Here is a 14191-nt window from a genome sequence, read left to right as displayed (position 1 = left end):
CTTTCGTTGCAGTGACTTATTTTACAGTATAATCTTATGTTTCCTCTTAAAATTGAAACCTGCCAGTTTTGATGTGTATACGGCCTAATTCTAAACAATAGCTACTTTTGTTGCTGTAGAAAAAACTTTTTTATTCCCACCAGAGATGACTTTTCTCCCTGATCACACATTCTATCATTTTATTTGAATGCCAAAAATACATCTAGGCCTTTCCAAATCCTCCTCCTGTGTGAGACTCTTGTATAATGTTGGATGCACAGTGATGTCAGCTTTGTTTGTTTACACACAGAGCCAAGCTCGGCTACGGTCTGTTGTCGGGAGAGTATTCCAAACCAGCACCAGACCCTGGAGATGAAAATGGTGCATCTGAACCCAGAGTAAGAAGAAACAATCAGTCACAGTGGATTTGCAAATCTTCGGTTTAGCAGATATCTGTGGCACACGTGGGGTTTACTCTCAGAAAAAAGTGAGAATGTGGTCTGCCTAATATTAGCCCTCACTGTTGACAAATCAGACTGTACTTTGTTTGCAGGGAGACCAAATCGGCATAGCACCACAAATGTTCAAAGCACTTGTTGGGCGTGGCCACCCAGAGTTCTCCACCAATAGACAACAGGATGCTCAGGAGTTTTTATTGCACTTCATAAACATGGTGGAGGTAAAGAAACATTTCATAATTCTGCTTCTTTATTCGGCCCCCAGCTTTTGTCTTATATGATTATTTCTTTTCACCCACAGAGGAACTGTCGCTCTGGGTCCAACCCATCTGAAGCCTTCAGGTTCCTGGTGGAGGAGAGGATTGTGTGTCAGCAATCACAGAAAGCCAAGTACACACAGCGGGTGGATTACATCGTCCAGCTGCCTGTGCAGATGGACCAGGCGACAAACACAGGTGAGGCGCTAATGGGATACAATGTCCAACTCAATCTGCAAGTGTACACATGGTCAGCAGAGTGAGTTGTGCTCATTGTGGTGTGCAGTGGCCATACTGAAGAACAGGATTATGTGCAGCAGGTAACAAGAAGGTGTTGGGAAATTTGAAAAATAAAACGGTGACCCCAGAAAATAAAAATTGGGAATTACATATTCCAATTTAATAAAAAAAAGTGACTGGCAGATATCATTATGAGAATAATACAGTTAGTAACAGATATAAATGTTTTTGTCAAACCTCCTCGGGGTCCGCTAGCTGTCTGTTCTATGTGTGCATTGAAAAAAAACCCAGTGTTTTTTCACGGCTCTGGCTCTGTAAATAGGCAAAGTGGCAAACAAAGTGGCCCGTACTCCGCCACACAACACTATTCAAGCTGTCCCATCCATGATTTGTGTGTTAGGTAACGTTAAATGAGTAGACCACGGACATTCAGCTTACTTTCTAGTTTGCCAAGACCGGCTGTTGTTTTGATGTTACCTATAGTAGCAGGAGAGGTGTGAGGATCGCTGTTTGGAGCCGGTGTGCTGACTGTAGGACCGTCTTGTCCTCTTTGCATGTTAGCTTTGCAGTAGCAACAGTTTGCTAATCCACAACTTTGCTAACATTAGTTACATTACTTGCTCTGTAATTGTTTGCTCTATATCACAATATTTGTCATGTTGGATTTCTCCAGAATCAGATGTAATGTGGCATGTTTGTGACTATTTTTAGTGTACCCTTCTATAAATGAAGTGAGGACACAGTGTTATTACAGAGTTATTTGTTTGTACGTTTTACTTGAGAAAACTCTCCAGAGTCACAGAAGACATTAAACAATGTTTGTTTTGTTTTTTTACAGACCGTATAGTACTCCTCTCAAGTAAACTTAACCGTGTAAAATCGATGTGCCGCTTTAAGGTGGTGATATGATGCCTCTTAATTCTTTCTAAATCATTAAAAGATGTTTCCCCACACCCATAGACATAGATGCATTAGAGGTTGGACCGATAGAGATGGCTGACAGATGGTCAATGGTTGAGCAGGCATCGTGATTATAAAACCCTGCCCCCCGCAAAAAATCAAAATTTTTCACATAATACCGCCATGTGAAAGCAGGTTTTAATCGCCACGAATATTATTATTATAAATTTTAAATATGCTTCGCACCTTCCTCGGAATTCTCTTCGCCCCACACTCAGACACACAAGAAGCCTACACCTCAGTTAAACACACCGGCTAGCCCCACCACTATCTGTCTCCCCGCCCCGCCTCTCTCTGTCTCGCCCATCTGCTCCACTTTTCATCAGCAGTACGTTTTATAAAGTTGCCTCAAAGAGACTAAACTCGTCTTTTTTCCATATGTTTCCACCCGAGATACGTTATCACAGCAGCAGGTGAGCCGCTTGTGGGCTTTTTAATGACGCAGCCTATCAAACAACTGAAACCAACATCTACACCCTGTGTGTTCAATGCTGCTTTACTTGTTCCATGCTTGTAAAAAAACGACCGCTATTCCCCCCACCTGCGCACGCGCCTGACGCCATCGTCCATCCCGATGTTTCAATGTAGACCTCATCCGATGGAAATTTTGTAGACATCGCCCAACCCTCATATGCATAATGCTTTGTATCCTGAGTTGTGTTAATACTTACTTGTCACACAGTGGTGTACAAGTTGTTGTTTCTCAACCATGTACATATTTCTCTGACAGAAGAGCTTCAGGAGGCGGAGCGCCGGCGTGAGGAGGGGGACTCATCAGCCCCTACTGTGCGTGCACAAATCCCCTTCACAGCTTGCATGGCAGCCCTCAGCGAACCAGAGATCCTTACAGACTTCTGGAGCTCAGCTGTCCAGACCAAGACTACTGCTACCAAGTATGAAAAGAGACAGCTGCACATTATGAGTGGTTGATTGAAACAAATCTTGAGATTTATTTTATTAATATCAGCTTTTGTCTCATTTGCCAGAACGACCCGCTTTGCCTCTTTCCCTGACCACCTGGTCATACAGATAAAGAAGTTCACCTTTGGCCTTGACTGGGTTCCAAAGAAACTGGGTGAGCAAAGATATGAAATATTTGTGTTAAAAAGGTGGATGCTGTACACAAGTGTATTTCTAACAGAGTTGGAAATCTGCTCACTGGAACGCACTAGACCATAGTACAAGGGAACACTAAAATAACACATCCTAGATCTGAATGAATGAAATAATCTCATTAAATACTCCTTTCTTTACATAGTTGAATGTGCTGACAACAAAATCACACAAAAATGATCGATGGAAATCTAATTTATCAACCCATGGAGGTCTGGATTTGGAGTCACACTCAAAATCAAAGTGTAAAACCACACTACAGGCCCGATCCAACTTTGATGTAATGTCCTTAAAACAAGTCAAAATGAGACCCAGTAGTGTGTGTGGCCTCCACGTGCCTGTATGACCTCCCTACAACGCCTGGGCATGCTCCTGATGAGGTGGTGGATGGTCTCCTGAGGGATCTCCTCCCAGACCTGGACTAAAGCATCCGCCAACTCCTGGACAGTCTGTGGTGCAACGTGGCGTTGGTGGATGGAGCAAGTCATGATGTCTCACATGTGCTCAATTGGATTCAGGTCTGTGGAACGGGCGGGCCAGTCCATAGCATCAATGCCTTCCTCTTGCAGGAACTGCTGACACACTCCAGCCACATGAGATCTAGCATTGTCTTGCATTAGGAGAAACCCAGGGCCAACCGCACCAGCATATGGTCTCACAAGGGGTCTGAGGATCTCATCTCGGTACCTAATGGCAGTCAGGATACCTCTGGCGAGCTCATGGAGGGCTGTGCGGCCCCCCAAAGAAATGCCACCCCACACCATTACTGACCCACCGCCAAACCGGTCATGCTGGAGGATGTTGCAGGCAGCAGAACGTTCTCCACGGCACATGTGCTCAGGGTGAACCTGTTTTCATCTGTGAAGAGCACAGGGCGCCACAACCCCCACCTGTGGATGTCGGGCCCCATGCACATCTGTGGCCTGCTGGAGGTCATTTTGCAGGGCTCTGGCAGTTCTCCTCCTGCTCCTCCTTGCACAAAGGTGGAGGTAGCGGTCCTGCTGCTGGGTTGTTGCCTTCTTACGGTCTCCTCCACGTCTCCTGATGTACTGGCCTGTCTCCTGGTAGCGCCTCCATGCTCTGGACACTACGCTGACAGACACAGCAAACCTTCTTGCCACAGCTCGCATTGATGTGCCATCCTGGATGAGCTGCACTACCTGAGCCACTTGTGTGGGTTGTAGACTCTGTCTCATGCTACCACTAGAGTGAAAGCACCGCCAGCATTCAAAAGTGACCAAAACATCAGCCAGGAAGCATAGGAACTGAGAAGTGGTCTGTGGTCACCACCGGCAGAACCACTCCTTTATTGAGGGTGTCTTGCTAATTGCCTATAATTTCCACCTGTTGTCTATTTCATTTGCACAACAGCATGTGAAATTGACTGTCAATCCGTGTTGCTTCCTAAGTGGACAGTTTGATTTCACAGGAGTGTGATTGACTTGGAGTTACATTGTGTTGTTTAAGTGTTCCCTTTATTTTTTTGAGCAGTGTATATTCTAAAGGGTTTTGTATTTAAAGGTTCAGTCTGTAATATTTGTGAGGATCTATTGACAGAAATGCAATATAATTTTCACAAGTATGTTTTCATTGGTCTATAAGACCTTTCAAAATAAACAGTTGTGTTTTTATTAGCTTATGAGCTATTTCTATCTATATACACTGGGGGTCTTCTTACATGGATGTTGCCATGTTGAGTCTCCATGTTTCTACTGTAGCTTAAATGGACGAACGGTCTACAGAGCACGTTTCGTCACTACGTTGAATATGTATGAAGAAGAACAAGAACTTACAGACCAAACCTTTTTAAGCACTTGATACACATAAAGCAATTCCTGTTGGGTTTACTTGATTGACTAGTCACTGCTAACTGCAAATTATCACCACTACAGTACTGATGCTTAAAGCTACTATTAACTTGAAATTATCAAACTTAAATGAGTAATATTAGTGTAAAGAAATGTAGATTTGGTAAGTGGGAACAGTCTTGCCCCCATTTAACACATATGGACTGAAAGTGGCAGGTTCTCTCTTTCCGCTCATAAGCCTAATGCCTGTGGGTGTATTTAGTGTTGAGATGGAAATTTACATACCCTGCTCTGATTTCCTCCGATTGTCACTACTCTGGCGCAAGACGCATAAGTTAATTTCCTGATAAGGTGTTTACACACAGTTTTTTCTTTTCAAGTCCCAGAAGCACGTTAAAGTTAAATGGCAGACATTTGGGAAGCCATTGATGGTGACGATCAACTCTTCCTCCGTTTTGTTTAAAGTGGTTTTGTGTCATTTGTTTGAGCAGAGAACAACTTTGTGGTTCCGTTTCATAGGAGAATCGAAATGAATGCATATATTTGTCTCCATGTTGTTGCTTCTGCATGTGTACGACTCTCAAGTTGGTCTTGGGGAGAAGAGAGTACTGTAAGACTAGATAAAGAATTCTGTTTCTTCCAGTTTCTTTCTGTTTCTTCCATCTTTTATTGCCAGAGATATACAACTAGCCCTGGCCAAAATAACAAACCAACTAGCCCTAAGTTGAAATAAAGCTATAGTATTAAATAAACTACCCAAAAAGAAAAGTTAAAACCCCGAACTTATCTCCCTGTCAACACAAAAAGAAAACAGGAGAAAAGGGAATGGAATGAAAATGGCGGCTCTTTTTACATATAAATCCTTTTGCATTCAAGCCCTTGCCAAACGAGTTCACACAATGCTGATTAAGCCTATCACTGTCAGGTAAATCCCTCTGTATTTGCAGCATTTAAATCTGTGTCTGTGGCCAGATTCCCGTGCTGGGGAACCGGTAATGATATGTTTTATGCCAACCAGCAATGATTGGATTGCCAACGCTAAAGCGGGTAGCAACTGCAGCGGTAGCAGAAACTCGGTGTGGCAGAGCCTATACATCATAAGCATGTGTGGACAGTGTTGTGTAATTTACTCTCACTGTCAGAAGCGGGAGACAAAACTTTCACACTGCAGGTTAAAGATACAAAACAATTTTGAGAGTAGATCACTACCCCACATTAAAGAGGTGGTATTATGCTTTTTGGCTTTTCCCCTCTCCTTTTATTGAGTTATCCTTGTGACGTCACAGGGATGAAAGCAAAATTCGCATCATATAACGCTCACCAAATGGCTAGTCCAACACGCCCTCGAAAACACTGGTGGAAAAACATTGAGCTGCAGCACGCAACTCCTCTTCCTTCCAAACACTAGCTACCCCCCAGGCAGTCAATGGACATAAAGCTGTTACTGTGATGTAGAGACAGAGCTCAGTTATAACTTTATGGATGAAAGATTACATAACTCACCACTCTGAAACTCTTGCTCCAGTCTATGTTGCCAAGCTGGTTTGCAACATGTACAGCTGAAACGAAGCCGCTTAGTGGCTTCTCTTTGGCCCACCCTTCTCTGCTTCTGATTGGCTAGTAGTCCTTAACTAGGAACTGCGCATGTGCAACTCCCGACAAAGATCATTTAGAGACAAGATGTGTCACTCTATAGCTAAAACGAAGCTTTCAACACACAGGGTGAAAATAGGAGCTGCAGCAATGCACAGTATGACAAAAAATATTTTTTTGTAAATTAAACCATGTAAACCTGTTCTGGTAGTACCCCTAAATACCTTACAACAACATACAAAAGAGCTATGGGCTAAGTCCTGACAAAATCGCTCACCATACACACATACACTAAGTGGCCAGGAGGCCGAGTTGAACTTTTCTCAACTTCCCCGAATTGTGCCGCTCTGTAACTTTTGAGTCTTTGGGCAATGGTGCCAGTATCTTTTTCAAGGCCCAACTCGATGTATGAAGGGGTTAAGTAGGCTTGACGATATCTGTTTTTTTTCATACCTTCATACAAAACTGAGCTCCTGGTCGCTGGCGAGTCGCTTCTTTTTGTGAGCGTAGTGAGTGCGTGGGTGAGAGAGGGTTGATGGTTGGAGTGGATAGGTGAGCAGTGAAGTTGTCAGTTTAGCAGTAAATGTACAGTGTATGTTAGTTTGTCAGTGAATAAAGGCTGCAGCTTCTCAAGACCAAAGTAAAGCTCCTGTGTGTTGTATGCTGCTGGAACGGTGAAGGGAGTTATTGCATTGTTGTGTTGAAGATGATGTCAGGCAGTTTCACCTGGTGTTGCAATACATCACCTAAATACTGCATCTCCATATCAGTTTCCAGATATTGGCTCATCTTGTTGTACATTATCATTCCTAAGAATAATATCAGTAATAAAGGTGTTGGACTACAGTGCATCATGGGTAATTTGAAATGAAAATGTTTCTGTGCAGACGTGAGCATCGACGTTCCTGATACACTCGACCTGAGCGCGTTGCGTGCAACTGGCCAGCAACCGGGGGAAGAGCTTCTACCAGAGGTGGCCCCGCCCCCACTCATGACCCCAGATGTGGAGGTTAAAGGTATCCTGGGTTCCCATGGCAACGAGGAGGACGACTCACTCTACTCCCCACTGCTGTGTTAGTCTGTCTGTCATTTCTGCTCTTTTCCTTCTTCCTCTGTGATGCTCTTATTTGTCCACCCTTGTTTCCTCCTTTTCTTTTTTCTGCCTTTTCTGTTTTCTTGCGTCCCTCCGTTGCCTTATTGTTTGTTTACATTTGCATAATGTGAAGTGAGTTACATTTCAAACTAAGGAAGCAATATCTTAATGGTTCTGATTTTTGGCTTATATGAGTTCACGTTTCTATGTTCTTTTCATAATTTTGCTTTTGTTAATATTAAGGAAGCACTCAGGGTACAAAAACAATAGTTTTCCTTTTGTAAGTAATAAATGTTTCCACAAAATCACACATTCAGGTAATTCAACTTTTTCCTCTCAACACACTCTCAGCTCCAGTCCTTGATGACTCCACTGTGTCCCAGTTATGTGAGATGGGATTCCCTCTGGAGGCCTGCAGGAAAGCGGTGTACTACACTGGGAACACTGGCATTGACTCTTCCATGAATTGGATCATGAGCCACATGGATGACCCAGGTGTGCAGAGCAGTGTGAATTTACAAGAAAGCAAGTCATCCATCATCTGACCGCTCCCCGCACATTTAATTTTCTTGTCTTTCTGGTTTGTTGCAGACTTCGCGGCCCCCCTGGTATTGCCAGGCTGCAGCTCTGGCCCAGGGACCACGCCCACAGAGAGCCTCTCTGAGGAGCACCTGGCAACCATAGTCTCCATGGGCTTCAGCAGAGACCAGGCAACCAAAGCACTTCGAGCCACGGTTAGAATCAAACTCTGTCCTGTTAGAGATGGGGATTTGACTAATTTCACATTGTTGTCTAAAACTAGAACTGTGCCAATACAGGCACAGCTGCTCCCGTTTTATTCAGACAATAATGTAGCCAAGTATTCATCATTCTTGGAGACTGTAACTTGTTGTTGGCCTCAACAAAAATGAGCAAGAGGATTTAGTTAAAGTTGCATTAATCTAAGTTGTCTCAGAAGCAGAGCTATGTCTTAGATTTTTCTTACTGTATCTCCAGGATTTTTGTGGTTGTGACAAAATAATTCACATTAACAACCATGTAAGGTTTTGCCAAATGTGCAAATGAAACAGCCTGAAATTAGTTTTAAAAAAGAACAGAGTACAGTGTGTCATAGGGCAAAGCACCGCTGATGAACGAGAGTAAGAGCCAAAACACAGGAAACACCCACAAACTAATTTAAAATTTCCATATGGCCTTTGGCTTTTACTGAAGCAGTTACAGAACATAATTTTTGGAACCTTAATTTAGGTTAGTTCATTTCCAAAGTACATTGAAATTTACATTTAATGTTTTGCCACTTATTTGGCTGTGGGCCCTTTTTACAGAAGTGAACTAGTTAGGCAAAGAGCTGCAGGTACCCTCAAACCTCCACTGTTTTCCTGTGCTGTTGTCTCGTTATGAGCTACAGGACCAGTCTCATGTTGAGTCAGAGAAAACGCCTTTGTAGCATGGCTATACCCTTTCTCTTGTTTTCTGATGCTCAGAAGCTACCCTGTTGACTACTGTCATCAGCATAGCACCCCCACACCATCATACCACCTCCTCCATGCTTCACGGTGGGAACCACATATGTGGAAACCATCAGCTCACCTTTTCTGTCTCTCGAAAAGACATTGTGGGCGGAACCAAAAATCTAAAATTTGGACTCATCATGCCAAAGTACAGATTTTCACTTGTCTAATGTCCTTTTCTTATGTTTCTTGGCCCAAGCAATTCTCTTCTTGTTGTTCTTCCTCAGTAGTGGCTTCTTTACAGCAATTCAGCCATTAAGGCCTTAGTCATGCAGTCTCCTCTGAACAGTTGATGTTGAGATGTGTCTGCGTTTATGTGGGCTCCAATCTGAGGTGCTATTAATTTGCAGTTTCTGAGGCTGGTAACTCTAATAAACTTATCATCTGCAGCAGAGGTATCTCTTTGTCTTCCTTTCCTGGGGCGGTTCTCATATGAGTCAGTTTCATCATAGTGTTTGATGGTTTTTGCGACTACACTTGAGGATACATCCAAAGTTTTATAATTTTTTTTGATGAACTAATGAAGTAATGATGGACTGTCATTTCTATTTACTTAGTTGAGTGGTTCTTGCCATAATATGTATTTGAACAGTAGTCGAATTGGGCTATTCACTGTATAGAGCTGTGTACTACCAGCCCTACCTCTGCACAACACAGCTGATGGTCTTAAAGACATTAAGAAGGCAAGACATTCCACAAATAAACTCTTGACAAAGCACACCAGGTAACTGAAAACCATTCCAGGTGACTACTTTATGAAGCTGGTTGTGAGAAGAGTGTGCGAAGCTGTCATCAAAGCAAAAGATGGCTACTTTGAAGAATCTAAAGTATAAAACATTTTCTGGTTTGTTTACTACATAATCCCCCATGTGTTCTTTCATAGTTTTGAGGGCTTCAATATTAATCTACAATGTAGAAAATAATAGAAATTAAAAACACATTCAATTTTTTTAAAAAAACATTAAAGAGGTGGTATTATGCTCAGGTTGAAAATCTTATTTAGGAGTTGTACCAGAACAGGTTTACATGGTGTAATTTTCAAAAAATACCATATTTTTTGTCATACTGCACATTGCTGCAGCTCCTCTTTTCACCCTGTGTTTTAGCTATGGAGTGATACATCTTGTCTCTAAATGATCTTTGTTGGGAGTTGCACATACGCAGTTCCTAGTTAAGAACTACTAGCCAATCAGAAGCAGAGAAGGGCAGGTCAGCAAGAAGCCAGTAGGGCGGGTCAGTGAGATGCAAACACGGCTTTGTTTCAGCTGTACTGTTGCCGACCAGCTTGGTTGGAGCAAGAGTTTCAGTGGTGAGTTATTAATCTGTAACAAAAGTATTTTTCATCCAGAAAGTTTTAACTGAGCTCTGTCTCTACCTCTCAGTAACAGCTTTATGTCCATTGACTGCCTGGAGGGTAGCTAGTGTTTGGAAGGGAGAGAAGATGTATGTGCTGCAGCTCAGTGTTTTTCCACCAGTGTTTTTGAGGGCGTGTTGGACTAGCCGCTTGGCAAGCCTTATATGAGGCGCGTTTAGCTTTCACCCCTGTGTCGTCACAAGGATGAAAGGGAAGCAGCTGGACTACAAACGAGCTGTTTTCAAGCAGTTCAGAGCAGGGTTTTCTGTGGGAGATGAGAACTCCCTTTGGGTTGGACTTTGGGCTTTTTCACTTTCCAAACCTATTACATGCACAAAAAGGTGTATAACTCAATAAAGGAAAGGGAAAAAGCATAATACCACCTCTTTAAATGGGAAGTTGTGTGGAAACTTTTGACTGGTAGTGTATTTTGCAGTGTTTCTATAATCTGATGGCCAACCTCTGAAGCAATGACATCAGTATTCTCTGGCCATCTGACTTATATTGTACTTGTTCTGTAAAATCGAAACAGACTGCTTGAAAAGGCCATATTTCACCTGAAAGTCTTATTTGTTAATATTCTCAAATAATGCATCTTTTAACTGGTGTTTGTTTCACAGAGTAATGTCCTCGACCGGGCAGTGGACTGGATCTTCTCCCACCTGGATGACCTAGAGTCCATGGATGTGTCTGAAGGCGGTCGCTCAGCCGCAGAGAGCGAGGGGGGCAGGGATCCGCCGCCTGGGCCTCGTGTCAGAGATGGACCAGGCAGTAAGTTAGAATGATGAGAGAGGAGGCATTCGAATTGATCATTACCTCAGGATGTCTTCTGACAAGTTAATTGCAGAGGTGTATTCCGAAACATGAAATAGATGACAGCCACATTATCATTGTTCTATTTAAAGTCTGATATTCTTTCAGCCGTCATAATGTGGTTTCATAATTTCTAATTATAATGGAACTGGTGGTTGCCTTCCTTTATCCAGAGTATGAGCTGTTTGCATTCATCAGTCACATGGGGACGAGCACGATGTGCGGCCACTACGTCTGTCACATCAAGAAGGATCAGCAGTAAGTGTTTACTTGTGTTTCCAGCTGACAGAAAAACAAACAGTTTACAGTCATGTAACTTGTATTCTTTCTGTTGTCTAACCAGTAGTTCATTTGTTCATTAAATGTCTTAATTCAAAAATAATATATATAAAGTAGCTTGTTTTACAGAGCCTCAGCAGGGGGCACCATACAGTACGATAGTATGTGCTCCTGTAGAAGCCACAAGTCTGTATATCAACCTTGTTTTAAGAAAAGTATATTTTATTTGCTATGTCACGGAGAAGTACTACACTACCCACAGTCCTCAAATGTAACTGCGACGTCTCTGATTGGATTGGATTGAAAACCCTCAAATCATGTTGGCTCCTGCTAGCACTGAACTTTACAATTGTTTACATCCAGGGGCAGAGCTAGACTGTTAGCACATTGCGGGCGGAGCTTCATTTTGGGCCCACCTGCTACAAGGACATATTAACCAAGTTTACATGACCCCAGACTCATTCCGAAAGTCCACAGAGTCTTTCTGCTTCGCTGCTGCCAGAGCAGCCTTTCTACTTAATGTTTTTGCTTACACCAAAAGCGCTGCAGTGCGTCCATAGACTGAATGCGTCCAGGAAGCGTCCCAGCGTCAAGTAGCACAGCGCAGATGAACCGGGCAGGAAGTCAGACACAGAAACGGCAGAGAAATGGTCAATTTCAAAATAAAATACCCATTATAGACTTCTGATCGTATATAAACTATAAACACAGTTAAATCAGACAAAAAAGAAACATTTTAACTACGTAGCTACTTAATCACAGTAGAAGCACAAAAAGCAAGCACTAATCACCAAATCAACAAAATCTAAATATGTCGGCAAAGTCCGGCAGGTAAAACGCTCTTATTCTGAAATGCTCCCTGTGGTAGTCACTAGATGCACCCGTCAAGACAAGAAACGAAAGCGATCCACAGAGAGCTTTGAGGAATGTAGTAGAAGCACAAAAAGGACAATTAAAAACAAGTCATTAACGTGGGGCAGGCAACACGCTTCGCTGCTGAAACACTTCTGAGAGGCTTCCAGTGGAAGTTGACACCGTAAATAAACCGCTGTGCACAAGCAGCCTACGCCCCTCCCTCAGAATTCCCATGATGCATGAGGGTGTCCACATGTACTGGAGTGTAGTGTTTGTGAGGGCCAACTTGTGGGATATCTGATCCAACCATTCTTCCCCATCACACACATGGGGAATCGGTAGAACCGACACTGTTAGACGCCGGAGCAGTGAATGCAGTCAGAAATGAAGCACAGTGTCATGTCAATGACAACACAAACCACAACAATATAAACGGTATGAGAAGGATTCAGTTCAAGAAGAAGTGAGCTAAACTATCATTAGGTTGGAAGTCTTAGTGTACACAATTATTTAAATGAGTGAACTACTCATCCCATTAACCATTGCAAATGATACCTTTTCCAGTCTTGTACCTTTTTGCTTTTTACCATTTTTCTTGTAGTTTTTTTGCTCTGATTAAAATATTTCATAGTCATGACTCTTATTGTAGCTGGTTGGATTGGTTCAAGGCTTAAAACTCTTTATAAGAACATTTGGAAAAGTCAGTGGATTAAATTAAAATGGAATTTACTTCCAGAAATGAAGCCATCACAAAAGTGTGAGGTCACTGTTGAGCTCTATTAACCTTGCATCAAGCTGAGGGTTAAATGGTTTATGTCCTCCTAGGAATATATTCTAGATATATATTTTGAATATGGAGAAATAAATCCCTCTGTACTAGTGGATGTGTCTTTGAACACAGGATTTAAATTACCTAAGATTACGTAAAAAATAACCATTTTGTGACCTGAGTGATCTCTCTCTGATTCACAGGTGGGTCATCTTCAATGATCAGAAGGTGTGTGCTTCAGAAAAACCTCCCAAGGACCTGGGATACCTCTATTTCTACCGGAGAGTTGCTGAATGAGACAAAGGAGCGTTAGATGTCGAACACGCAAGACAACATACATAGTCGCACCCCACCAAGCTATTACAAATGCCCTGGCACGCTTCACAACTGACAAAGTGTAAATAAATCTCTCAGATTGCATATATAAACAGTTAAATAAATTGGTGCAGATGTACAGATAAGGTGTTGGGGGAAGATGTTTTTCTTTTTATCCATTGATTGCAAACCACAGGCCTGTTCATAGAAGCAGATTCAGTTAGTTACCTGGACAATAATGCTGAGTGATAATTTTCTAAAACCCCAGTTGAAGATTTTACTCAGCAATTGTATTCAGATAATTCAGAAAACCTTCTTCATGGAACAGGCCCCAGACATTAGAGTGACTTTGGTTGCTGAGTCCCTTCACTCCTTATTATTATAAGTATGCTTAGCTATCACCGTTAATCTGTGTCCTGCCTAATGATTTCCACTGCCGTCAGAGGTCACTGCCCCTCCCCATCACGATATTTCGCTTCCAGCCCCTTCTTCTTTTATTGGACAGTTGCAGCTTGGTGTCATCTGTTTAGGGTGACACCAACCCCTCCTCTATCCGTTTCAGTGAGGAAGTGAAAACAGTTCACGATGAGAGGAAATGTCAGTAAAACAAAGAAACAGCTCAAATGTGTGTTACAAAAAGGAAATTAAAAAAGTCAAAACACCAAATAAACTTGTTTTTTCTTGGAGGTTTGGTGAGGGTGATATCTGGTTGGTTTTTGGTTTATTTTGTTTTTATTTTGCAAACAAATCCATTGTTACTTCTGCTGTGACATTAAAGAATTGTCTTTCAGTCA

At 42.4% G+C, this 14191-nt stretch overlaps 1 protein-coding gene across 2 annotated transcripts in view; it reads left to right on the top strand.

The window, feature by feature from the left end:
* Nucleotides 1–14191, top strand: part of usp5 (ubiquitin specific peptidase 5 (isopeptidase T)) — a 21683-nt gene extending 7492 nt beyond the window's left edge. The window contains exons 10-20 of one of the 2 annotated variants that reach the window (XM_046044535.1): nt 290–377; nt 533–658; nt 739–892; nt 2625–2787; nt 2881–2969; nt 7296–7481; nt 7853–7996; nt 8093–8235; nt 10987–11137; nt 11353–11437; nt 13286–14191. In XM_046044535.1, coding sequence (XP_045900491.1) covers nt 290–377; nt 533–658; nt 739–892; nt 2625–2787; nt 2881–2969; nt 7296–7481; nt 7853–7996; nt 8093–8235; nt 10987–11137; nt 11353–11437; nt 13286–13379 — 1423 coding nt within the window. In that variant the 3' untranslated portion in view covers nt 13380–14191. The remainder of the gene's footprint in view (nt 1–289; nt 378–532; nt 659–738; nt 893–2624; nt 2788–2880; nt 2970–7295; nt 7482–7852; nt 7997–8092; nt 8236–10986; nt 11138–11352; nt 11438–13285) is intronic. The other variant, XM_046044536.1, reaches the window with a different exon arrangement.

This window comes from Micropterus dolomieu, linkage group LG03 (assembly GCF_021292245.1).
Source record: "Micropterus dolomieu isolate WLL.071019.BEF.003 ecotype Adirondacks linkage group LG03, ASM2129224v1, whole genome shotgun sequence".
In the NCBI taxonomy this organism is placed as follows: Eukaryota; Metazoa; Chordata; class Actinopteri; order Centrarchiformes; family Centrarchidae; genus Micropterus; species Micropterus dolomieu.
The sequence above is the reverse complement of the archived record's forward strand: the minus strand, read 5'-3'. Positions and strand labels throughout refer to the sequence as shown.